The sequence below is a fragment of the Microcebus murinus genome, chromosome 14 (assembly GCF_040939455.1).
Source record: "Microcebus murinus isolate Inina chromosome 14, M.murinus_Inina_mat1.0, whole genome shotgun sequence".
NCBI classification, from domain to species: domain Eukaryota; kingdom Metazoa; phylum Chordata; class Mammalia; order Primates; family Cheirogaleidae; genus Microcebus; species Microcebus murinus.
Genome location: NC_134117.1, coordinates 69,859,733 through 69,885,622, shown reverse-complemented (window position 1 = coordinate 69,885,622; position 25,890 = coordinate 69,859,733). Strand labels below are relative to the sequence as shown.

The 25,890-nt window shown below is 54.2% G+C and overlaps 1 protein-coding gene and 1 pseudogene across 1 annotated transcript in view; one reads left to right on the top strand and one right to left on the bottom strand.

The window, feature by feature from the left end:
* The window catches only part of LOC105860128 (polyunsaturated fatty acid 5-lipoxygenase), a 47,990-nt gene that overhangs the window by 1,543 nt on the left and 20,557 nt on the right, over positions 1 to 25,890 (bottom strand). The window contains exons 4-13 of the mRNA XM_012744635.2: positions 19,753 to 19,875; positions 13,771 to 13,877; positions 12,786 to 12,958; positions 9,375 to 9,521; positions 3,679 to 3,882; positions 2,873 to 2,959; positions 1,268 to 1,446; positions 972 to 1,093; positions 656 to 756; positions 168 to 338 (exon numbers count right to left, since the gene is read on the bottom strand). Of these exons, the coding sequence (XP_012600089.2) occupies positions 168 to 338; positions 656 to 756; positions 972 to 1,093; positions 1,268 to 1,446; positions 2,873 to 2,959; positions 3,679 to 3,882; positions 9,375 to 9,521; positions 12,786 to 12,958; positions 13,771 to 13,877; positions 19,753 to 19,875 (1,414 nt within the window). The remainder of the gene's footprint in view (positions 1 to 167; positions 339 to 655; positions 757 to 971; positions 1,094 to 1,267; positions 1,447 to 2,872; positions 2,960 to 3,678; positions 3,883 to 9,374; positions 9,522 to 12,785; positions 12,959 to 13,770; positions 13,878 to 19,752; positions 19,876 to 25,890) is intronic.
* Positions 22,175 to 22,462, top strand: LOC142875676 (cAMP-regulated phosphoprotein 19 pseudogene; annotated as a pseudogene).

Here is a 25,890-nt window from a genome sequence, read left to right as displayed (position 1 = left end):
GCCCGAGGACCTGGTGGCACATGCAACCCAGTTGGGCTCCCCAGCCTTGGAATTCAGGATTCCTGGCCCCGTGTGTCCAGGCTGAGCCCTGAGTCACAAAACCCTAAGGGTGGGAATGGCTTAAACTTGGGGTGACCTGGGATTGCCCCCACACTGCTCAGCCTCACCTCGTTTTCCTGGAATTGGCTCAGCGCCCACACTGCACCCAGGTGCCAGCAGGAGCGGCCACGGTCGGGCAGCGTGTCCACGATCTGCTCGATGGTCACGACGCCCTTGGCCGTGGGCGGCGGGGCTCGCATGGTTGGGGGGGCGTTGGGGATCCAGGAGCACCAGTCGTACTGCAGGACGGCCACCAACAAGAGTGGGCGCCCCGAAGCCCAGTTACCCGCCCACCTGCGGCCCACCACGCCCACACCTGCCCGCCGGGGAGGCCGCTTGCGTGGGCGCCCCAGCCACCGGATCCTCCCGCCACCGCGGGCTGGGCCGTCGCCCCATCTCCTGCCAGCAGCCGGCGCCCTGGGCCGAGCCCGAGGAACCCGTCCAGCCGCCCGGATCCCGGGCCCACCCCGGCTGCCTGGGATCCTGCAGGAGCAAAGACGGCGGCGGAGGGCGGGAGGGCCCGGTCGAGTCCCCGCTGCGAGGGCCCCCGGCCCACCTGGCCGAAGTTCACCGCGGCGTGCTGGGCCGAGGCCGTGAAGATCACCACGGTCAGGTACTCCGACAGCTTCTCCCGGCTCTTGAGCGACTTGGGGAAGCCTAGGGCGGAGCCACGCGAGCGCTGAGGCCCCGCCCGGGACCCCTGAGCCCCGCCCCGTCCCGGGCTCCGGGCGCCAGGGAGGACGCCCGGGGGCGGCAGCTCGGCCGGGGTCGCCGCTGTAGCTCTGGGCAGCCTCGTCCTCCGAGACGGCCGGTGGGCAGCGGGAGCCCGGGCCCGGGAGGGGCGGGAGATGGGGCGGGAGGCGCGGCCCTACCTGAGGCCTTCCTGCCCCGCATGCCGTACACGTAAACGTCCTTCACGAAGTCCTGCAGCTCCTGGTCCTCCTGCACCACCTGGTCACTCTCGTAGTAGATGCCCACCACCTCGGCCGTGAACCTGGCTCGGGGGTGGGGGGCGGCCGGCAGTGGGTGACGCAGCCAGGTGTGCGACGCTGCGCCCCATTGGCGACCCTGCCACTTACTCCTAGTGTCTGGGCTCAGGACCTCCCCTACCCCGCGCCTCCCTTCCCCCATCAGCGCCTCTCGGGGAGCCCGCGCCGCTGGCGCTCACGTCTTGATGGCTTCCCACACCAGGAGCCCGTCGTCCCGGTAGAAGTAGTAGGGGATGTCCTCTTTGCTGTCCATGTCCCGGGCCTTGATGGCCTCGGGGAAGCACAGGGAAGTGTAGGTCAGGTCCTGCATGGCTCTCTGCACCATCTGCACGTGCCCGCCGCCCCCTGTGGCGTTGGCCTGGGGTGGGAGAAGAGTGCTCTGAGCTGAGACTCCCCCTCCCCTCCCGTCCAGCCCGAGCTCACCCTGCATCCATGACAACCTGTGCAAGGGCAGTGAGTGGCCAGGCACGCGGAGGGGCAACCCATGTCCTGTACAGGGGCGGGAAGTTTAATGCAGAGATGCCAAGGGCAGCGCAGGAGCGCCTTACAGGGAGTCTTTGCCAGATCCAGCAAGGGCTTGAACAGTGGGGACACAGAGCTCCAGCACGGAGGGGGAGCTCCCACCCCCAGGAGGGCAGCCAGGCAGCTTGTGGGTGTGTGGGAGTCGCAGCACTAGTGGGCCTGGGCTTCTTCAGTGCAGTGCATAGGATACCCAGAGTCATTGCTCCTGGGACCCGCAGTCCCCCGTCCACAGAGCTCTGCTGAGGGCCTGCTGTGTGCTTAGCTGAGGGCTGGAGTGACACACAGGAGGGATCCTAGTCCTGGTCCCAGCAGCTCAGATGCAGACACACATGCTCACATCTGTGTGCACACGTGTGCACACACACACCACACACATACACAGTTGAACACACCCAGGTGGCTGAGCAGTCAGGGACACAGAATTTTCAAAGAAGAACTTGGGTGCTGGGTGCTAGAGATTGGTGGTCATTTGACCAAGTGGGACCAGCAAGAGCTGCTCCTGGTACCTCATGTTTGGATGCAGCCTGGGAGGTGACAGCCACAAGGGAGACTCTGTGGCGAGGTCCCATCCCCACCCCCAAGTCTGCAGCAGGAGTGTGAGCCAGCATGCATGAGCCCTGGTGCGCCGTGTGGGTTCCTGGATCCATTTTGGTCTGAGACCCGCCCCCGCCCCCCACATCCAGGTTTATAACACAAGGCAAGTCCTATCTTGCTGGTTTGAGTTGGGTTTTGTCATTTGCCTCCCAATCAGGGTCTCAACTTCAGTGATCGTCTGTGCTGGTGACTCACTGCTGGGGGGGGGAGGAAGGCCAGCTGAGGGCTGGCGTGAGTCCAGGCCGGTAAGGCTGCAGGGGCTCAGGAGGTGGGTGCTGCCTGAAGGCCTGTGCGGCAGGGGGGCGGCTCAGAGTGCTGGGCAGTCCAGGGCAGGACCAGGGGCAGCAGTGGGAGGGAGACACAGGTCCTTGGTGTGGACGAGGTCAGTGGGCCATGAGGAGTGGGTGCCAGAGGCGGTCTACACCCATGTCCCAGAGGCCAGGAGAGGGCGGGCGGGGAGCTGCTGACGGGAGGCGTGGCTGGCGCTGGGGAGGAGTGCTCCCTGCGGCTGGGTGGAAGGGGCCAGAGACTGGCCAGAGAAGCTAGGAGCCAGCGCTCTGGGCACAGCCTCCAGCCTCCACCCTTCCCAGGCCTCTACCTCAGTCAAGACCTCAGGTGGGGGTGGAGGCTGCCAGGCAGGGCTCTTTCCAAAGGCCAAGGGTACTCACCTTGTCAAAGAGGCCGTACTCACAGATGAGCTGCTCTCGGGCCTTGGTGTTGATGGCAATGGTGAACCGCACGTGTGCCACCAGCAGCTGGGGGGGGGGGAGGAGGCCTCAGAGAGGGCCTGGCCAGGGCCTCTGGACCAGGTGCTCCTGGGACCCCAGCAGCCTCTCCCCAGCCCCCGGGGGTGAGGGGATGCTGGATGCAGTGGGAAGTGAAGGTTGGGGTGCTGATCTTCCTGCTGAGTGACTGCTGGGGGCCTGGCACAGCTCTGATGCTTAACTGTAGAGATGATACTGCTAAAAACAGGACGTCAACACTGGTGTAGTGTGTAATTACAGTCCTGGGCACTGTTTTAAGCTGAGTTTATTAACTATTCTAATCCAGACCATGATCTGATGAGGCAGGTGTACTAGTTTGATCTGTTTCACTGATGAGGAAAATGAGGCACATGGAGATATTTTAGCCCGCAGCTACTCCAGCAGTCAGTGCTGGTAGGATTGAGAAAGAGAGGAGAGTGACAGCTGGGGCAGCCACCAGGATCAGCCAAGGATCACACAGAACTCATTTGCTTTTTAAAATTCCACTCCGGAGCCAGCCAGGTCCAGCCCAGCAGCCCAGCGGAGCATCCTGGGGAACAGCAGGCTCTCAGTTGCTTTCTCCCTTGGGGGACCTTACCGACTCCCAGAACATCTCTCCTGGGGGCCCCCTCTACTGCCCACTCCTAGCCACAGTTCCCTGTGGGAACCTCAGTCCCCTGCCGCCCTCATATCCTGGATGCTCTCCCCCCCCCAAGCAGGAGGTGCTGTACCTTGAAAATGGGGTGCACAGCAGGCAGCTGGCGGTACAAGGCGATGCCGAAAACTTCAGACACCAGATGTGTGCGCAGAAGGTGTGTGATGGTCTGGTGGACATGAAAGTCACTGGAACGCACCCAGATTTTGGCCAAAAGCCAGTCGTATTTTGCATCCGAAGGGAGAAAAATGGGGTTCTCCTCTCCTGGGATTTGCTTGAGCTGATATGTTGGAGAAAGAAAACACATTGCTATATTTTGCTCCAGACTATAGTTGTTGGAGAACCTGGCCTCTCAGGAAATTCTAGAACAATCCACAGTTCATAAACAGTGATTTTTGAATCATGAGAAGAGCCTGGAAGGGGGTAGAGGGCCCAGGGGTGTATTTCCTGTCTCAGTGACATCACTTATAATCTGCACGACCCTGGACGGCACACTGAGCCTTTCTGAGCTCCAGCTTCGCCATCTGTGGGGACAAGAATTTCTCAGCTCGCAGTTACTGGGTGCTGTTAGCTCCTGTTTGCTTGCCACTCGGCCCTCAAGCTGCTGAGCCCGCCCGAGCTGTGCCCTGAGCCCAGACCCCAGACCCCGGCCTGGCGCCGCCTGCAGGAGGCCGAACCTCTTTCCCTCTTTCCAGTTTAACTCCACCCTTAGGCGAAGGTGATTTTTTTTCTAAAATGCAAATAAGTCATGTGAATCGCTTTTTAAAAAGCCACTCAGTCACCTCTTAATGCCAGAAAATAAAGCCCCCAAACTCCGTGGGGCTCTGGCTGTCGACGGCCCTGCAGACGCAGCGCCACGTTCCCGCCTCGCGCGCACCCAGCCCGGCCCGCGCCCTCCTGCGCGCCCGCAGCCAGGCGCGCGCCGTGCGTCGCGCGGGGACGTGGGGCCCGGGCGCGGGCCGACAGCAAGCGTGCGCCAGAGGAGCGCGAGGGCGAGGACGCGGGGTCGGGGCTGAGTCGCTTGTAGTGTTGGGTAAGTGCTGGGGAAGGTGACATCCTCCTCTGCCTGGAAAACAGCGCTGTCCCCTAGAAACATAATGCCAGCCACACAGGGAATTTTACATTTTTAGGAAGCTACATTAATAAAGCGAAAAGGAAACAGGTGAAATTTAGATTACCATAGAATTTTATTTTATCCAATGTATTCAAAATATTATCACTTCACATGAAACCAGTCTAACACTATTGAGAGATGCTTTGCATCCCCCCCCCCCATTCTGAGTCCCGGAAGTCAGGGGCGTACTGTGCACCTGCACCGCGGCGGGTCTTGGCCGGGAGGAGCGCAGTCTCCAGAGCCCAGAGCGCGGCAGGCGGGGCGCTGCAGCGTGGCCGGCTCGCCCCCCTGCCTGCTGGCTTGCACTGGGGCTGGCTGCACCGGTGCCGCGCCCCTTCATTCTACGTAAGTGAAGTCATGCTGTCTCCTGTGTCTGTCTTGCTTTTCTGCTTTAACTCACCGTGGACGCCCTTCCAGGACGGCTAGGATGGCTCGAGCGCATTCGATTTAACAATTTCATGGTCTTTACGTGGAAGGTTTCAACCAACCCTCTCCTGCCGTCAGATCGTTCTGTTTCCCCACTAGCAATGCGGGGCTGATCGTCCTCCGCCGCCGCGCTCCCACACCTCAGTGCGTTTGTTTCTGCCGCCCCGGCCGGCCGCGGAAGACACTGCTGAGCCGCCGGGCCTGGGCATGACAGTGCCCTCACCATTGCTCCAGAAAGGTTCGTTTTGCCCGTGCACACCTGGTCAGCCGTACCGGTTGTCAGAACACTTAGCTGGTAAGCAGTCTGGGCCCGCAGTCCCCCGCCCAGTGCCCCTCCAGTTGCCCTGGCCATGCCAGCCCTGACCCCAGCGTCCTCTGACCTGCCCACTCCGAAATCCGGAACCTCAAGAGGCGCACCTGGCACACAGGTGCCGGCCCAGGCCCTGACCTCGGGCTGCCCAGGCCCGCTCAGTTCTGACCCTATGAACACTACTGGGCTATCACAACTCCTAAGCAGTGCAGGGGGCAGCGGTTGGCTGTTACTATTGTTATTTTTTGGCTAACACGATGGGTCACATATCTCATTAACTTTAATTTGCATTCCCTTAACTATGGTGAAGTTGAGAATCTTTCCATACAATAATTGTTCATTTACATTTCCTAATCTGTGACTTGCCTATCATATTCTCAGCCCATTTTTCTACCGGACTTTTTGTCTTTTCCTTATCAATCTGAAGGAGCTATTTGCATATCACAGATATACATCCTATAGTTGTCACCTATGATGCAGTTATTTCCTCCAATCTATTTTTGCCTTTTGGCTTTGTTTATGGCGTATTTTACCTTTCAATTTTAAAAACATTATGTGATCAAGTATGCCTGTCTTTTCCCTTATAATTTCTTGGTTTCCTGTTTTTACTTTTAAAAGTCTGCATATTATCAATTGTCCTCCTAAATTCTTTTACTCTTTCCATTCTAATCTTCACTTCATCTGAAATTTATTTTTATAAACATTGTGACGGGTTCAATTTAATTTTTTTGTCATGCAAAGACAGTGTGATAGCACCATTGATACACCACCCCACTTTCATTGTTAAAAAATCCCCATTGTCATGCATTAGCTTCCTGTGTAGGGGTTCTGTTTCTAGATGTCTACTTTATACTCTCGCCCTGGCCTGTTTCTTCTCATGCGAACATCTGCTTTGATCATTGACCTTACAGAATCCCATAATACCCAGCAAGGAAAGTTTTCCCTCTGCATATTTTTTTCAAAAAAATGTTTGACTGTCCTTGAAGATTTCTTTTTCCACATGAATCTTTAAATTCTTTTATTCAGTTTTCTCACATTTTTTAGTTTCCTCCTCACACCCCCCCAAAAAAGGAGAAAAAATGCTGATTGAAATTTTAATTGGAAGTGCACTAAGTTTGTATAATAAAATTTGGTAGAACTTTTTATTACATAAAGTTTTCTTATTCAGTATCAAATCATTGTTAAGATTTCATTGTATATTCTTTAAAATGATTTTATAGTTTTTCTTTATATGGGCATTATATTTTATTGTTAGCATGGAGAAAGGCTATTGGTTTTTTGAGGGGTATATTTACCTAGTCGCTTTGCTAAATGAACTTATTAATTATAGTAGCTTTTTAAAAAATTCAAATCTCTTGTGTTTTCTAAGTCCACCATCATATGATTACCAGAAATGATAATAATTCCCAGTTCTTTTACAGTATGTTTATTGATTGTTTTATTTTCCTGTTTTATCACATGTGGTAGGACCCCCTAAAACAATGTTAACTAACAATAGTGATATCAGCATGCTTATTTATGATTTTAATGGAAATGGTCTTAAGTTTCCTTTTTTGAATGATGTTTACTGTCTTTATGTAAATAGGTTTCTTCTATTGCTATTTTAACTTTTATTAATTGTGGCTACTAAATATTAAATTCCCTTTTAGTGTTAGTTGATATAATCATAACTTTTATTCTTATTGGTCTGGTGGCTGGTAGTTCTCTTCATACTGAAATATCTGGAATAACCCTACTTGGTATATGAGTCATTTATTACACTGCTGCGTTCACTTTGCTGATACCACTTTTAGATTTCTTTTAAAATATTTACTTGGGAACTGCCTGTGTCCAGTTTCAGAGCTAAGGTTATGCCAGCTGCACAGAAGGAATGTGGGGCAGACAGACCTTGCAGGGCTCTGGAAATGGCTGCCATCTACTGGGTGCTCAGTCTTAGCTGCTCACTATGCCAGCCTCCTTCCAATTGCTTATATGGAATTGGCCTATTTTCTACTCTTTTCCTAGGTTCCAGCCATTTCCTTTAGCTTTTCTTTTCAAATTTGTTGCCATATAATTACTCTTTTAAAAAATCTATAATCATAATTACTTTTTTTTTAAGAGATGGGGTCTCTGTCACCCCTGCTGGAGCGCAGTGGTACAATCATATCTCACTGCAACCTCCAACTCCTGGGCTCAAGTGAGCCTCCCATATCAGCCTCCCGAGTAGCTGGGACTACAGGCGCATATTACTGCACCCAGCTATAAATGTTATCTTTTCATGTGTCCTTTCTTATTCTGAATCTTGTATATGTTTGCTCTGTATTTTTTCCCCATCAGCCTCATGAGGTGGTTATTTATTTTTTTTGAGTCTTTCAAAGAACCAGATTTTGGATGTATTATCCTCTGTCTTTCATTTGCTTGAGTCTTTAGAGTTTGCAAAGTTGTCACTTTCCGGACAGGAAAAAGACTCAGGAACATTCTGTGGCTTGCCCTAGGCCTAGCTGCCTGCTAGCAAGTGGCAGAGCTGGGATTTAGGCAGATTTAGCCACCTGACTGCAGGCGGCTCCAAGAGATCTCTGGGACAGGCTGCTTCCGAGCCCCTCCTCTGGGGATCTCTGGGCAATGTCTTCTTCTCTTAGGTCACCTGCCCTTTACCTGCTGCATCAGTTTCTTGGGCATAGGGCTTCTATCTGATGACAGGCAGGGAACTCCTCTGTGGGGACTTGCCCCTGGGAGCCTGGGGGAGTGTGGAATCTGGAGCCAGATGGCCTGGTTTGAATCCCAGCTCTGCAGCTGATTGTGTGCCCCTGTGCCTCAGTTTCCTTATCTGGATAAAATGATCAACAGTAGTACCCACCATCTCAAAGGGCCGTGGTGATGATTACATGAATAAAGATATGTTCTTGTCAGAAACGCCAGTGGCCAAATGTCCTTCAGAATCCAGAATTTTAGGATTTTAGCAGTATGTATACTTCATTATGTGTCATTACCCCACCCTCCAGCCCAAGGCTGAGGCAACAGAGTAATTTACAAACAGTGGCACTTCTGCAGCTATCCACGCGCACATCACAATGAACAGGACACAGCCTGTAAATAGCCTCTCCTATTGGTTCAAAGAAGGTTTGTTTGCAGCCAATGAATTTGTTGCATTTTAAAAAATACGTAGCAGTTTTCAGCATTTTTTAGATTTCAGAATTGAGGGTTAGGGATTGGGTACAGGCTAACCCTTAGGATAGTTTTGGTGTGTGGTTAGTGCCTGACATACTCAGCTGCTATGATGTCCACTGCACCCAGTGTCCGGTTCACAGACATCATTTGCTGAAGCTCCTGTGCCTGTCACCCATGGGGGCCCCTGAGCAGTCCTTCCCACCCTCAGGGACCTATACCCAGTCCTGCCCCGCTCTGTCCCCTGCTGTCTGCACACCAGCTCCCACAGTGTGGCAGCAGGCTGGTGCCAGGAACAGGGGGAGATGGAGCCTTGTGCCTGGCTGCCCCCTGCCAGTTGCTCCCTTCCTCCTCCTCCCCAGTCCCTGGTGGACACACAAACCTGCGGGCATGGATGGTGGCGTCCCAGGACTGGCCCAGTCCCTGACACCAGCACCCATGGTGCCCCTCAGTGGCCTGTCTCTAGCTCAGCTCCCGGTTTCACCTGCCTGGGCCCTGTCAGCATCTTGATTTAGGGTCCCCAGTCAAGGTGCTAGGGTTGGGAGTGCAGAGTGTCGTCCCAGGGCACTTCTTGTGGTGGCAGGGAGCCCTACCTGGTGTCTTACTTTCTTGTCCACTGAGGGCAAAGCCCTCAGCTTCAGCACCCTCCTAAGGATCTCCAGGCAGAGCTACCCCCTCCTCCTGCAGGTGCGGATGGAGCCACCCAGGAAGGTCCTCCCTGAGCCCTGGACCACTGAGGACTGAGCCACTTAGAAAGGCGGAGAGCCAGACAGCCTACCTGGATGGCAATGGGGACGATCTTGTTGGCCAGGTTCTTATAGAGCAGGCAGATAGGTGCAGCCAGGAACTGGAGCGTGCAGGGGTCTGTTTTGTTGGCGTCGATGCCGTCCAACAGCTCAAAGTCGACAATGAAAATGTTCCCTTGCTGCAGGAGGCAGAGAGACGTGTCCGAATCAGTTTCAGCAGAGATGGGCCCGCGAGTCAGGCCCCGTGGGAGACGACCTTTGGGGTCCCCCTGCCCCACAGCTCAGTGGGGCTCAGAGTTTCTAGTTCTTTTGTCCCTGACTCCAAGGCAGATTGACACGAGGGTTCTCCCCCGCTGTGACAGGTGTGGGTAAGGCGAGGGAATGGCAGCGGCTAATTCCACATTTGTTGTGCCTGAAACCTGCTTGACCCTCATGAAAGAAATTGAAAGACCCCTCAGCGTGGCAGTCTGATAGAGGTATAGGTTAGGAGACATAGATGAGAAAAGTCAGAAATCGAAAAGCGACGCTGAGAGTTCAAAACCAGTCCAACGCCCGCCACCGCCAGAGCAGGGACCAGGGCCTCGCTCAGGAGGAAATGACCGGGAGGGCGGGGCTGTCTGCAGGGAGGGTCTGTAGGGGCGGGGCTGTCTGCAGGGAGGGTCTATAGGAGCGGGGTCTGCAAGGAGGGTCTGTAGGGGCGGGGCGGGGTCTGTAGGGGCGGGGCGGGGTCTGCAGGGAGGGTCTGTAGGGGCGGGGCGGGTTCTGCAGGGGCGGGGTCTGCAGGGAGGGTCTGTAGGGGCGGGGCAGGGGCGGGGCGGGGCAGGGGCGGGGCAGGGGCGGGGCGGGGGCGGGGCGGGGCGGAGTCTGTAGGGGCGGGGTGGGGTCTGCAGGGAGGGTCTGTAGGGGCGGGGCGGGGTCTGCAGGGGCGGGGCGGGGCGGAGTCTGTAGGGGCGGGGTGGGGTCTGCAGGGAGGGTCTGTAGGGGCGGGGCGGGGTCTGCAGGGAGGGTCTGTAGGGGCGGGGCGGGGTCTGCAGGGAGGGTCTGTAGGGGCGGGGTGGGGTCTGCAGGGAGGGTCTGTAGGGGCAGGGCGGGGTCTGTAGGGGCGGGGCGGGGTCTGTAGGGGCGGGGCGGGGTCTGCAGGGAGGTTCTGTAGGGGCGGGCGGGGTCTGTAGGGGCGGGTGGGGTCTGCAGGGAGGGTCTGTAGGGGCGGGGCGGGGTCTGCAGGGAGGGTCTGTAGGGGCGGGGCGGGCGGGGTCTGCAGGGAGGGTCTGTAGGGGCGGGTGGGGTCTGCAGGGAGGGTCTGTAGGGGCGGGGTGGGGTCTGCAGTGACTGACTGCTAGCCAGAGCTGGGGCGGCCGGGCTGGAGAACGCCAAGCGACCGGCCGGGAGGCCGGGAGCCCGGGAGGCCGGGAGCCCGGGAGGCCGGGAGCCCGGGAGGCCGGGAGCCCGGGAGGCCGGCACCGGGCGCGGCGTTTCTCCAGCCCCGCCGCCTCCCGTTCTGGAAGAGGGGCTGGCGTCACTGTCCTGCGGGCGGGCTGGGACGGAGCGGCGGGCAGCGGGGCCCCTGCCTCGTGGGGTCCCTGTCCTCTTTGGGCCCGCGCATTCCGTGCACGGCCGGCCTGGTTGCGGGGTTGACTGTCTCGCGACCCGACGGCCCAGCGGGGCGCCCTCGGGCTCTGCGGGAGGCTGGGGTGCAGCCGCGCTCTGGGAGTGGTGCCGGCCCTAGCCCCGCCAGAGAAGCCGCTGGAGGACGTCGTTGCCTCCGCCTAAGGACACCTGCCCGGAACGTCCGCCAGAGGCAGCGGAGGGGGAGGGGCGCGCGGGTCCCCTGGGCCCAGGCCCACCCAGCCGGGGCACTTCGCTGCTTCCTGTGCGCTGAGCCTACACATTTCTTGGATTAAGCCAGACGGAATTGATTTTTGTGATTTGAAGCCAAAGAATCCTAATATAAAGTCTAAGAACAAAAACAACCTTGAGCTGAAACAATGAATCAAGACTAACAACAGGGATAGAATTTTTCTATTCATATTCCAAAAAATGACTGCACAGGTAAAGATTAAAAACAATTTAGGAGTTTTAGTAAGCTGCAAATTTACCACAGATTGCTAAAGTGCTGAGCGTGAAGGACTGTGGCGATAAGAATTACTGTGCGGGTGTGTAAGAGTGTGGGCAGGAGGGTGGCCCAGCTCCCAGGAGATGAACCCTAACTCGCCTGCCCTGGAGGTGGCAGGGACTCCCCAGCAGGGGGCCATCGCCCTGTCCCAGTGCTGAGAAGGGTCCCCTCCCTGAGCAGCTGGGTGCACCGGGGACTGCTCAGTTCCTTCCAATTCTAGGATTTTATGGCTTTTAAGGTTCTATGATTCTCTGATTTGATGTTTGAAACCTACAGCCACCAAATCACTGTTACTACACCTAGCAATGAAGTCTACAGAAGAGCACTGCTCTCTCTGTGTGTTGTTGTTAATGTCAGTTGTCTGTTCTGGGCTGGTCAGGTCCAGGAGGAGGGGGACAGGACTGCCTGCACTGGGGCAGGGGATCTGTCTGGGGAACTCAGCTGGGTGTGGCCTCCAGAGTCAGGTGGGCAGCATACTGGGGCTGGGAGGTTTATCCCCAGGTGGCACCAACCACCCATCTGGCTGGCGCCTCCAGGCAAGCTGGGCATGCAAGACAGGGTGGCCAGAAGCAACAGAGGCCACCTGGACACCTGGGGGCAGGTGGCAGGGGGCGGGTGGCAGGAGACCCAGCTGTGCTGGCTTCAGTGGGAAGAGGCAGACTGATGGGAAACTGAGGCCAGTGCCTGTCACTGAGTCCCACCAGATCCAAGTAGAGTCGGTTTGAACTCCTGTCTCAACACAAGGTCACCCTTGCAACTGGGAGTGGGGGTGCTGAGCCTACAGGTGAAGGTGGGGAGAAGGGGTGGGGAGATGGGGTGGGAAGAGAAAGAGACAGGAGCAGTGCCACCCACATTTCTAATTAGCCAAAAATTCTGCGAGGTTTCTCCCCACTCCTCCCTTGTCTGTTCTTACCTAAGGCTTGCTTCTTTCTCTAGTTTTCTCACCTTTGCAAGGTGCGTGGCAGTTTGATGCCTGTGTGAAGCATGTGTCACAATGCCTTGGCCTATCACAGACCCCTAGTCAGGGATAGCTAGCCCTATGTAATTATTGATACTGAAAATATTATGTTCTCAGACACAAGTATCGTGGAGAAACACCCCCTCAATTCCTCCTCTGATGTTGCACAAGAAAGTTTGCATAATGCCCAGGATGCTGCCAGGAAAAGGAAGAGGCCACTCCAGTGAGGGCAGCCAATCTCGTCAGCACAGCTCAGCTGACAGATGGGCCTGGAGCTGGTGTCCTGGGGTCCTGTGAGCACTGGCCAGCAGGAGGTGGCCTCCACCTGACAGAGTGTGGCTTTGGCCACTTCCCCAGCCAGCCAGTCCCTACCTGGACCTCCTGCTCCAAGCTGAGCTCCCGCTCCAGGCTGCATTCCACCATCTCTGTGGTCACCGGGAGCTTCTCAGGCAGCTGCGTGCAGCGCCGGATCAGCACGGGGTTGCAGCCGTTCAGGAACTGGTAGCCGAACATGTCGTCTTCCTGCCAGCGCTGCATGACCCGCTCTGTGGGCAGAGGAGCAGGGCCCAGACTGAGTGCTGAGCAGAGGGCAGCCGGACCCTGCCTTAGAGCCGAGTCCCCGCCTGGTCTCCTCTCCTGGGTGTGCACTGGCCGCCTGGCCAGCCACAGGCGCCACTCGCTGTGACCAGCTGCTGCCCCTCTGCCCGTCCCTGTGTCAGACTGTGGCTCCACCTCGTCTTCTCTGAGCTGGCCCTTAGTGGCTCAGGAAGCTGCTGAGCCCTTAGTGGCTCAGGAAGCCCCTCTCTCAAGAACTCGGGCCCTTCAGCCCATCATGGAGGGGCCAGGGTGGAGGGAGGACAGCGGAGGGGAGTCCTGGGGGGAGTTTGCCCAGGCCGGTGCCCCATTCCTACCTCCTTAACTTCCTTCCCTTGCCACGACTGGCCACTGTGATGCCAGTGCTCCAACCAAACACATCCTAGTCCAAAGAGACCCAAGGTGGCTTTCATGAAATGCTTATCACACAAGCTAAGTTTTGCCTTTACTCTGTTCAGAAGCTCTGCAAATGATTAATTTATGTCAAGGAAAATTTCTGATATTTTTGAGACCTTTGATGAGAAATGAGTTCAAGGGTGCTCAAGCTTGAGTGTCTGGGCATGAGGGTGGGCACGAGGGTGACCACAGTGAGGCAAACGTGGGTGCAGAGGTGCCAGAGAGGGTGACATGGTGGTGAGGCCGGGGCATTGTGGTCCCGTGCTGCAGCGGGGCAGGTCAGCCCTTGCCACTTTCCCGGCAAGTCTCAGACAGGAGAGTGGCACCCCTCTCCCCAGCACCTCGAGACCCCCAAAGGTGCACTCACCGGAAATAGTGTTGCTGATCTTGACGAAGATTTTCTCAAAGTCAGCAAAGTCACTCCAGGAAGACTGGAACATGTGCATGAAACGGTTGATGAACAGGTTCTCCATCCTGCAGGTGAGAATGCAGGTCACCTCCAGGCATGCCGCCCACCTCCCTCTGCATGGCCCTCACACCCAGGTCTCGGGGGCCTTGCCACAACCCCAGGCAGCTCTGAGGGGACAGGTGATTGGCCTTGTGTGTGCCATTTCCCAATGCCCCTCCTACTGCACCCCGCCTATGGAAGAGACCAGGTCATTGCCCTCCAGAACAGGTGACAGGGCCTCGAATTCCATCCAGGCCTGTATTCACTCATTCACTCATTTATTCATCAGGCACCTGCTGCCCCACTCAGTGGGCCAGCTCCTGAGCACACTTCCAGGGACAGGCACCGGAGCTCCCTGCTCTGCCATTGCCTGGATTTTGGGGGGATGAATAATCCATTTGAGATCAACACTATTTACTTTCTGCTAGCCCTGGCTCTGTACTGGTGCTGAGGACACAAGCTTCCAGATGCCTATTACAAGGGACGCAAGATGGAAACCCAAGGCAGGGGCTTGCTAAATTCAAAATGCAGGCTGCGGGGACCAAGGGAGTGGAAGTTAGTAGCCTGAGCAATAATCCCAGAGGCTTCCTGGAGGAGGTGTCCAGGAAAGGAGAAGAGGGGAGAGGCTTCCCAGGCTTCCTGCATGGCCCAAGCAGACTGTAGGACAGAGGCTTAGGAATTCCGTCTGGTGCTCACCAGACATACTCTGCCTCAGTTTCTCCCTCTGGCACACACAGCTGAGAAAAATGAAGGTGACAGGCTATCCTGTCCCTCCCCATGGTCAGTGCTTGCTGCCCACTCCTCCAGCCCCGGCTGTGGCTGCCCCAGCCTGTGCTCTGTGCCTCTTCTCGGCTATGGCTACGTTGTGCCCCCACCTGGATTCACGTGCTGACACGCTAACCCCCAGTGTGACGGCAGGACTGAGAGAGGACGCCTGCTGTTTGAGCACCTGCCGGTGGTGTTTGGATTGGCAGCCCCAGCAGACTGAGGCGTCTCCAGCCGAGTCCAGGGGCCTCTGCGTACCCTCCCAACCCAGTGGAGTCAGAGGACGGAGGGTCAGGGGTTCTGTCCAGAGTGAACCTGGCTGACAGGACAGAGGGCCCAGCGACATCCCAGCGCCGCTGTCCGGGGAAGCCAGCCATGGGTGTGCATGAAGGCAGCAAGGTGGAGGACTGAAGGCAAGCAGCCCCTCGGACAAGCAGGAGACAAGGTCTCCACGGCCCTGCCAGGCCCAGCAGGATGTCGGTGCCTGCTCACATGGCCACTCGGATCCCTCCTCAGGGCAGCAAATGCTTCTCTCCTTGGTACTGGCCCGCCCCTTGTCCCCTAGGGCCATGATGCTCAGGACAGGGTCCTAGGGCCCAAGATTCCGATGAGACAGGACGAACCAGCCCCTGCAGATGGCCCACAGGACGTGTTGCTGCCAGTTGCCAGGGCACAGCCAGGTGCTGTAGCAGTAGTGGGCGGCCGGGGCCCTGGAATGGCCCCAGCGAAGTTTTTCTCAGCCTTGCTGCCTCCTTCTCCCCCTGCACCCCTCCTTAGTGGATACCCTGGGACAGAAACCCCTGCCAAGCTAGAGGGGCAAACCTGTGGCATCAGCGTCACTCTGGGTGTGCAAAAGGACTTATTTCTGGAAAGGAGAGGCCTTCCCAGGCCCTGATCCCCGCAGGGCCCAAGGACGATCTGGGCCCTGGTGGTGCCCAGGGAAGAGGTCCCGTCCTGGCTGCTCACCAGTTCTTGTCGGGACCTGGGGGTGAGTTACCACCCCCCAGCTGGATCTCTTTGACTTCAAAACAGATGGCTGGTACTGAAAACAGGCTGGGTGTGGTAGTTCTGAGGAAGCCACAGATCCAGGAAGCAGTGAGTTAGGAGGAACATATTTGCATGTCATCTGGAGGCAAAATATTCCTGCATGCTTATAGACAGTTGGAATATTCAGGGCTTCAGAAATCTGTTCTTGCACAAAGGAGGAACCTGCGGCCCAGGGAGGGCACCCGGCTCATCCAAGGCCACACAGGCGGATAAGGACATGGCCTGGCAGGAGCCCTGATGGCCTAACTTCAAGGCTTCCTCGGAGCCGAGCTGTGGCCCAGGCTGGGCACAGCTGTTGGGTGTGGGGCGGGAGTGCTGCTTCCTCTGCCCCCTTGCCCTCTCCTCTTCTGAAGCTTCTCCATGCTCCATTTCACAGATCTGCTGCGCAGGGTGCGGGGCCAAGCCTACTTGAGGGCTGGCCTCCCTCCAGCAGAGCAGGTGGCTCAGAAAAAGCAAGTGGCCAGTTACCCAGAAATGGCATGGACACCAAGCTGTCTGAAGCTGGAGGTTCAGTGCGGAAGGCTGTTTGGTGACCTCAGCCATGAGTTTCAGTTTTCTGCCAGTGGTGCTGAGTTTAGCCTGGGGCAAAGTGTTACTGCCACAGCCTGAGCCATGGGTCTGCCTGCGGGTCTTCCCTCTTGCGGGCCCGTCAGTGCAGAGTGGGCTGACGGCACGATGGCAGTACTTCCCCACCGGTCCATGAGAGGGCTGGACCAGAGGCTCTCACAGCCCCCACCCCCTCTGCCACATGCTGGCGTCTGGACACAGGAACCCTGGATGGGGTTGGGAGTCCCTCCCAGCGATCAGGGGCAGCGATGGGTGCAGGTCAGCGTGGAGCATCGAGGGCCTGGCCTAACATCCTGGCCCCTCCCAGCCATGTAGCACTGGGCGAGTCCCTTAACCTCACTGTTTCTCAGTGACCTCATCTGTGAAATGGGCATAATGAAGGCCCCTGTCTCATAGAGCTGACACAGTGTACGAGTATACAAAGCATTGGTACGTAAAAATAGTAAAACATATTAGCAATTACTACCGTGATGATCACTTCCTGTTACTATCAAAGTGTGCAGCCGGGACCACGGTGTTCCACGGGGCCAGAGGCCAGTCACATCCAGTCTGCAGCACAGCACTTTGCTCCCTCAGCGCAGTTCGCTCTGCCCCTTTCTTGGCTTCGCACCCCGTGCATGAAAGCGCCTCTGCCTATTGACGTCTTTCCTCTTCCTCCCCTGTCTGCCCCCGGACAGTGCTCTCATCCTGGGCTCCAGTAACTTATGAGTGGCTGCATGTGACAGGCCCTGGTCAGCCCTGACCACCCCCGCCCCGACCGCTCTGAAACATCTGAGAGTTGACCCGTCCTGTGTGGGCATTCTCTCAATGCAGAGCACCCCAGGCCTTGCCCCTGCTCAAGCCCCCATTGCCCTGGCCGCCTAGGTACAGGCCAGGCTCCTTGCCCCCTCCCCACCTCGGCAGCTGCAGCCCCGCTTCTTGACCCAGGTCCCCACACGGGTCCTCCTGGATCGCTGGGGTTCTCACTGCCACACTGCCCAGAATGCTGTCCTCTCCACTCCTCCATTCAGCACGGTGAACTCCTATGCATCCTTCAAGACCCAGCTTGGTCATCTTCTCTCCTGGAAGGCTTTTTCCTGATGCTCTTCCCCTAGAGTTACTTCTTTCCTGCCTGAAGTTCCCCCAGGACTCCGTTCCTAAGGAGTATCTGCCAGGCACTATCGTGATGAGCTGTCCTTGGCTCAGTCCCCATGAGATTGTGAGCTTCTTGGAGTTGGGACCAAGGAGCCACTTTTGATTCATCTCTGTCCCTTATACCTCAAGAACTCAATAAGCATTTGTCAAAGGAAGGGCAGCCTCATCCCATGGGTGTGCGGGAAGCCCAGAGTAGACAGCAAAGAGGTGCTGATCATGCCTGAGAGGGCAGCTCCCCTGCTGCAGGGCTTCTCCATGTGAGTCAGCAGTGAAGGTCCTACCCGGCACCCAGAATCGAGACACTAGTGGGAACACACCCACATGTGCCAGGCTTCACCACAGGGCGTTGCCTGCCTGCAGGCCTTTAAGCCTCACAACAATTCCCCGAGGTAGGATCATCACCCTCATTTTATAGGAAGAAAACTGGAAGTTGGAAAAGTAAATAACTCTCCCAAGATGGCACAACTTGAGTCTTAATTAAAACCCAGCTGGCCAGGCTCTAAAGACAGCAACCTTTGTTCTTAAAGAGTAATTAGAGATGAGGTCGTGTGATGAGGGGGAAGCAGGGTGACCCCGTTACCAGTGGGAGAAGACCAACGCTGTCTTTAGGAGAACTTCCTGTGTCACTGGGGCTGACAACTACGGTCCGATTTTAATCTCACGACATCCTGAGTAGGAGCTGTGGTCTCATATTTCAGATAATGACAGCAAGGCTCAGGGAATTTAGACAACTTGCCTAGGGTCACCCCCACCAGCCCAGGGCCTGCTCCAGGTGCCTCTCATGCCCGGGCAGGTCTGTGTGAGCTGCCTCCCTGCTTTCATTCCTCCATCTGTCCCCCACCCATCACCCACCCATCCACCGCTCCCTGTATCCCTCAGCCATTCATCTCTCCTCCTTTCTCCCTTTATTCCTCCCTCCCTTCCCCCATCCATTCACTATCCATCCGTCCCTCAACCCACCCTCCCTCCCTCGCTCCCTCCACCATGACTGAGCCCAAGGAGCACTTTTCCCTGGAGTACTAGTGCCTCTCTGATGTCACTGCCTCCGCATCCTTATCACTCTCTCTCCAAACTGCTACCTTCACAAGGGCCTGTGTCCTGCTTGTCCATCCTAGTCTGGGGCCCGCCCTACGAAAGCCACGCGGTTTTGCTCAGCGTCGCCAATCCCGGGGTGGGGGGGGATGCAAAGTGAGACATAAGTTGCCGTGATTAATTGCGTCCAGGCAGCAAGATGTTACGTGCAGCTGTGTTACTAATCCAGATGTTTGATTTTAACTTTTTTCCTAGTTGATCCAAATCATAGCAGGGGAAAAATGCCCCAGCTTTGGACCCAAACAAGCCTGGAGTCATATCCTGGTTTTGCCAATTTCTGCCTACCTGACCTTAGGCAGATTCCTTGACTTTGACCCATTGGAGACTCAGTTTCTTCACCTAGAAGTGGTCAATAATAGTATTCACCTCCCAGGACTGTTGTGAAGCTTAACATAGATGATTGTGCAGGGAAAGCACCCATGCCAAAGAGCCTGCCTGGGTTAGCGGCTCTCAGCCCCGCTGGCCTGCCGGATTGTGGCCCAGGGTCCCCCCTCGGAGCCGCTCACCTGGCATGGCGCTCGCGGGGAGGTGCTGATGCTGCTCAGGGCGTTCTGAGGCTCAGGCAGGTCTCAGAACCGTGGACTCAGGGTTTGCCAGACTTGCACGATCAAAAGAATTCCCCAAAGTGCAGTGTGCAGATCCGAAGGCCCTCTGCCAGCCCTGGGGTAGAGCTGGGTGACCCGTATTTTTAACAAGCAGCCAGGAGGGTCTCCTATCGGCAAACTTCTAAAAGACTCTGCTGTAATTCCAGTGTGAACACAGGAGCACAGTGGATATTTCTGCTATTTATTAGCAGGGCCCTTGTGCGAGGTCTTTGGCCTCCCTTCCTCAGGTTCCTCAACTGCAAAGTGGGCACAGTAGCTGTGCCTGCCCCCTGGGCTGCTGTGACGGAGGAGCAGGGGACGCAGGTCCTGGGAGGTTGCCGGCATCTGGCCGTTGCTACCACGGAGCCTGCCCTATAGGTGGCGGCCTGGACACCGTCTGCCCTGAAGGTGCCCAGAGAGGGGATGAGAGGTGGTGGGAACAGGGCCTTCCAACCAAGCCCCTGCTTCAGGCTGAGAACACAGCCACATCTGGCATCTGGAGTCCTCCGTGTCGTGACCTTGTTCTGACATAGGCCACTCTGTGGTCGTGCGCCGAGGAGCCACTCTACAGCCAAGACACACTCAGCGAGTCTGGGAAACGCTGCTGGCTGCGCTGCTGCCCCGCCAAGGCCCCGCTAGGAAAGGAGGGAGGGGTCCCACTCCCAGCCCAACACCGGGGGTGCCCAGTGTCCTTAAGCTCTTGTAAACTTACGCTTTGGAATAGTTCAGGACAAAGTCCACGCCTTTCTCACTGTCGAACTGGATATCACGGGGTAAATCCTTGTGGCATTTGGCATCAATACTCAGTGGGAAGCCAGGGTTCCACTCCATCCACCTGCGCGTGAGGAAGGAGAAGAAACCGCATTCAATGCACAGGTGAAGGCTGCCACACTGTCTGACGGCGGTGCGTGGCAAGGACTCCTGGGGTGATGAGGTCAACGCATCACAGGCTGACCCTGTGTCCAGTGAGGTCCTGGGACCCTTCCCAGGTCGGGTGGCAGCCAACCTTGCTGTGCCCGGAGCATCGAGACGGGAGAGACTGGGCTTGCTGCCGAGGGCTAGTGGGCGGTGGAGGCGTGCACCGAGTGCATGGAGTTCAGGGGGAAGCCTCGGGAGACCACACTTACTAGAGCAGACAACGACAGCAGTGCAGGCCTTGCTGGTCACCAGAGGCAGAAACAGTTAAGGCTGCCCAGCCACACCCAGCCCGGATGCTCAGCACCCTACTGGCCTGGGCAGTGCGGCCCCAGGACTGCGTGCATGCTCTGCGGCTGGTGCTCAGGGAAAGGGAACAGTTCTCATGCCCTCAAGGCAGCAGAAGGCCTGGGCAAGGGCCCCTGGGCGCTGGCCGCTGAAGGACTGTCCTCTCCGGCCTGCTGGCCGATAGCAGGTGCAGAGACTGTGACAATCAGAGTGGCCCCTCTAAAGAGAAGCGGCACACTGCGCCCAGCACAACGTTTTAGATTCTGGTGCCCTTCAAACTTCATCCTGCAGCACTGGATGTTTGCTTTAAAAATCTTTTATTTTACTTTTCTTTTTTATTTTATTCACCAAACTTAAACAGTGAAAACAAAACCAAACAAAACTTTGTTAGTTTCTTTGGGGCACAGGGAATGTTTTGTTTGTTTAAATCTAAACTTTACATTCTGGGATTTTAGCTTTTTCGTTTATATTTCTCATTCTCCTTCCATTTTTATCTGTCTTTCGCGAGGATAGTACAATATTGAGATTTTAGGGCATGAAAACTCTTGAGCCCTTTTAACAGTACCTTGTACTTTTATTGCCTTAAGAATCCCCACTGCTTCCCTGGTGCCCCGTTGGCCCCGGTGGTGCCTCAGTGGGATGGTAGGAAGTGAGAGGAGCCAGGTCGGGAGCAAACGCCCTCTGCGAAGAGCTGGCTGTCATGTGGCCCCTCACGTGCCTCGCTGTCGTTTACCCATAATATTCTACTTACCCAGACTTTAAGAAAACTTTCTCTTTTGGTTGCTTGTATTAACACTAATGCTAGTACATTAACAAGGATAAAAATGTGGGGAAATGTACAAGCAATTTTTCTGTGTTTTAGAAATGACTCAAGGCATCTCCATTACATGTCTAAAATTGAGCCAGTCATTTGGTAGTCCCACTGGTAGTAACTACCAATTAGTTAACTATCATTAGTCATATCAGTTTAAATGTTATTAACAATTTTCTCCTTGCTGCTAGGCAGTTCAGAGGCTGTAATCTTAGGAGCTCAGTGAAGCTGGATTTTTTTCAGTACGTGAACAATGAGCCCAAGGAGGATATCTATGCCAGCAAATGGCACTGATGTTTCTTTATTTCTTTTCTTTTCTTTTTTTTTTTTTTTGAGACAGAGTCACGCTTGTTGCCCAGGCTATAGTGAGTGCCGTGACATCAGCCTAGCTCACAGCAACCTCAAACTCCTGGGCTCAAGTGATCCTTCTGCCTCAGCCTCCCAAGTAGCTGGGACTACAGGCATGCGCCACCATGCCCGGCTCATTTTTTTTCTCTATATATTAGTTGGCCAATTAATTTCTTTCTATTTATAGTAGAGACGGGGTCTCGCTCTTGCTCAGGCTGGTTTCGAACTCCTGACCTTGAGCAATCCGCCCGCCTCGGCCTCCCAGAGTGCTAGGATTACATGCGTGAGCCACCGCGCCCGGCCGGCACTAATGTTTCTTAAGTGAAGAGGTTACCTGGAGAGACATGGGACACTTTTCCTCCGCACAGAAAAGACTCCCCCTCCAGCCCTGCCCCAGCCCCTGGAGGAGGTGCAGAAATGCCCCATGTGGGTGGTTTAGGGGGCGATGGCCTCCCAGCACACAGAGACGGGGCAGTTGCCTCCTGAAACCAAACACCTGTGTCCCTTCCACTGCAGGTCACCTCTGCCTGAGTGCCCCGACGGCTGGCCTGTGCAGGAGGCAGAGGCCTTCGTACCCACAGACAGAGACAGGCGAAGGAGGACACTGAGGAAGACCAACTGGAACAACCAGGTGGAAGTGAGGAAGAAGCAGAAAAGACATTTAATTTCTTTTCTAAAAAGAATTGAGGTCGCAGAGCTGGACAAAAGGGGTCAAAGGGAGCACTACACCGTGGAAGTCCTCCAGGCAGTCTTCGCCGGGTAGTAGAAGGAAATGCAAGATAAAGGGACCACTTGGGAGAAGGCTGAAGGAGTGACATTTAAAGCAAGATATCCTAATCTGGGACAAAAGTCTAGAGGCTCAGATTTCTTAAGGAAACAACTACAGAGGGGCAACAATATGTGGATTCTGGGAATTACAATGTGGCAAAAGCAAAAATGAAGAACAAGCAACTTCCCACTGCAGCCCCAGATAAGACGGAGGTCACTGGTGACCACGTTCCCACTGCGCAGGACCTCCCTCCACGAACCGCCCCTCGTTGCCAGCAAGCTGGCTGGTTGATTAAAGGGCTAAGCCACATGAATCTTCTAATTCCCATGATTTCTCCTTTATATGTTACTTGTCCTCTTTTTATTTCCTTTCATTCACTGAGTCATCTGAGACTGACAGCATTGCAGGTAGCTGTAGTGTGTGCTGCTACTACAAGGGAATTCTACACGTGTGTAGAGTTTTTGATTAGTTTAACAGTGCACTGATGAAAAGGACATGCTGGAAAACATAAGTAATCGACTTGAAAATAACGGTGTATATTACCTAAGTGTAGGGCTGGTTCCAACAAGTAACAAGCAACTTTTACAATTATAATGTCTTAGCTTTCATTATTTCATCTTAATTATAGCTTTGTATGTTACTCATATTTAATATAATTTCTATTGTATTAACCTCTACTTTCCTTTTGGGTTTTGTAAAACAGAAGTTTAAGACCACAGTTGGAAGAAGGTCACATATTTCAAACACAAATAGATGGGGCTCTGAAAGATTTGTAGCTCTGTGCTAGAGCCTTGAATGGCCTTAAACCTGTTTCTGCTATAACAGCAGAATTTTGCGTGGGCAGTACTTGCCCACTCTGGTGTAGCTTACGTGACTCTAGTGCTGAACAGCTCCAGGAGAAGCTAGTACCCTTGTTCAGTCCCGTAGATTTAGAACACCTTTTGTTGCTGAAGATGTGAACGAAGTGTGTATGTGCATTGACTGTTGAATTCATATTTGTAAATACAATAGTTTTGTACAACCTCTCATAAAAAAAGAGAAAAATCTTAAGAAGATGCAATTAGTGCAATTAGAATGTATGAAGCCTTCCTGCAACCACAGAACATGATTTCTGATTTAGGAATTCAATAGAGAAATGGAGAAAGAGAATAGTTACTGTTAGATCTGATTGGTCTCCTTAGTTAAAAGAAAAACTTTATACAAATTGAATTTAACAGAGCTTGATTGAGCAAAGAATGCTTTGAGAATCGGGCAGCTCCTCAACCAGAAGAGGTTCAGAGTGACCCAGGCGCTGGCACGTGGTCGGAAAGCATTTCTGGGCAGACAAGGAGAGGGAGGTACAGAAGTGGAGGCGCGGTGCAGGCACGGCCAGCGGGGCCACTCGGCATCTGCCTTATGCGGACGTGGCTTGGACAGCTGGCCGCCCGTGCCTGACTGAAAATCTGCGAGTGGTGTTGGCATGAGGGTAGAGACAGCCTGTTCACACAGCCTCGTAGGTCCACTGCGTGTGGAGAGGACTTTAGGCCAAACTTAAAATCCGTAAGGAGGCAGCCTTAGGCTAAACTTGAGTTAACACCTGCGAGACAAAATTTGATCATTCAATAACTAATTATGGAGCACTACTGTGTGCCAGGAAGTGCTCTGCAAGAAATAGAAGAAAACGTAACACAACCACAGGGCAAAAGCACAGAGACATTGAAGCCATGAATGAAACTGTGAGAGACATGAAAGCCAGAGATGGAAGATCTGATATCAAAGAGTCAGAGTTCTAAAGGGAGACAGAGGACTATATGGAGAAATGAAAAAAATCAACAAAATAAAAGGAAAACATCCTTAAGCTAAAAAAGATTTCAATTTCCTGAGTAAGTCCTAGGTAGGAAAGAAATGGGAAAAAGACACACCTAGATATGTATTAATTAAATTTTAAAATGTTCAAGAGAGAGGAGAGTAACAGAGAAGAAAGAGAAAGGAAGAAAGAGAGAGAGAGGGACAGAGGGAGGGAAGGAGAGAGAGACTCAGAAAAGAAAATCGATCAAACTGTCATTAGATTTTTCATTTGTCCTATGAATGACAAAATGACAAAAATATAGGGGAAGTATTTGTGTAACATTGGGGTGGGGAGGACTTTCTTAAACAAAGCAGGAAACGCAAAGGTTACCAAGGAAAAACAATACCTACAGTTAAGAAACCAAAGAACTGGAATCTCCGGTGGCAAAAGCAACGGAAGACAAATGATAAATGCTGCACATGTAACAAAAGGACACTGCCCTGATGTAGGAAGGGCTCCTGATAACTACACCGATACTAGAAGAGCCTGCGGAAAAACAAAGCATATAAATAGGTGATTCACAAAGGGGCAACGCAGTGCTGCTTAACCAACTCACCAGCGGCCAGGACAATATATATTAACCACTTCAGTACCAGCGTCGACTATAGTCGACAGTCACAGATGAACGTGCACAGCGACTTTAGCCGACAGCTATGATATGACTTTTCTAATTTTTCATTTATCCAAATAAAATTGTGAACATTTAAAAATAACGTAATGAAAAGACATATGTCTATGTTACCTACCCTGATTTACATGACAAGGAAAGCTGCCTGTAAAGTGAAACAAGCTTTCAGTGCTTTCAAGCTTTCCTCATCACACAAGAGCAGAACCGACTCGCCGTGGATGCGCAGCACAGACCGCCGTGGGGACTGAGCGCCGCTGTGGCCGAGGGTTCGCGGCCGGGGAGCGCCGTGCCGAAGTGGTTAAAAGCACCTTGCGGTCTTAGTGACTTTAGATCGCCAAACATTTATAAGATCAAGCTTATCAGATATTGGCAAAGGTATGGGTAAAAGTATCTTTTCATATATAATTGGTGGGCCTGAACATTATTGGACAATTTTGTAAAAGGAATTTCGTCAGTATTTCTTAAAATGAAAAGTGCTGATTTGGTCCAGCAATCGAGTCCTGGGAATGGATCTGCCAGCAGGGAGAGCACCGCCGTGTCAAGACGTTTGTGCGAGGCTGCTTCGGGCAGCACTGTTGGCACAGCAGTGTCCCAAACAAACAAGAAACACACACACGGCAACCAGGGCAGTGGCTGGGTAAGCCACGGTATGTCCACAGAAAGCAAGACGTGTGGCAACTCAAGAAGAGGAAAACATGAGATGCTATTTTATACACGTGAGAGTAACAGGAATGAAAATGTCTCAAGACATGATGACGGAGGAAACAGCAACTCTCAGAAACAGCTTCTGGGGTGTAAATTGGCAGAACCCCTTTGGAAAACAATCAGCAATGTCTAGAAAGCTTACAGATGCACGTGGTCTGCAACCCCTGCAAGTCTACTTCTAGGAATATTCCCTAGAAAAACTCTTCCACGGGAGCACGGAGGGGCGCGTGGGGAGGCTCACCGCGCCCCAGTCTGTGACAGCTAGGCATCAAGCCAGCCCGCGCCCACCGCAGGAGGATGCGCCAGCGCGGCGTGCTGCTCAGACAGCAGGGTGCTATACAGAACTTAAATGCATGAGTCACAGCTATCTGTGCCAGCCAGATGCTCTTTAAAGCATAACGATGAGTGGAAAATGCAAGTCACAGAAGGATTATATTAAATGATGTCTATTAAAAAACTCAAACTCTACCACATATTGCTGTGTGTGTGTGCGCCTGCGACATACACAGACAGATGCCATCAGGGTAAGAGAGCGGGGGCGGGGGGCTTATGACCTGG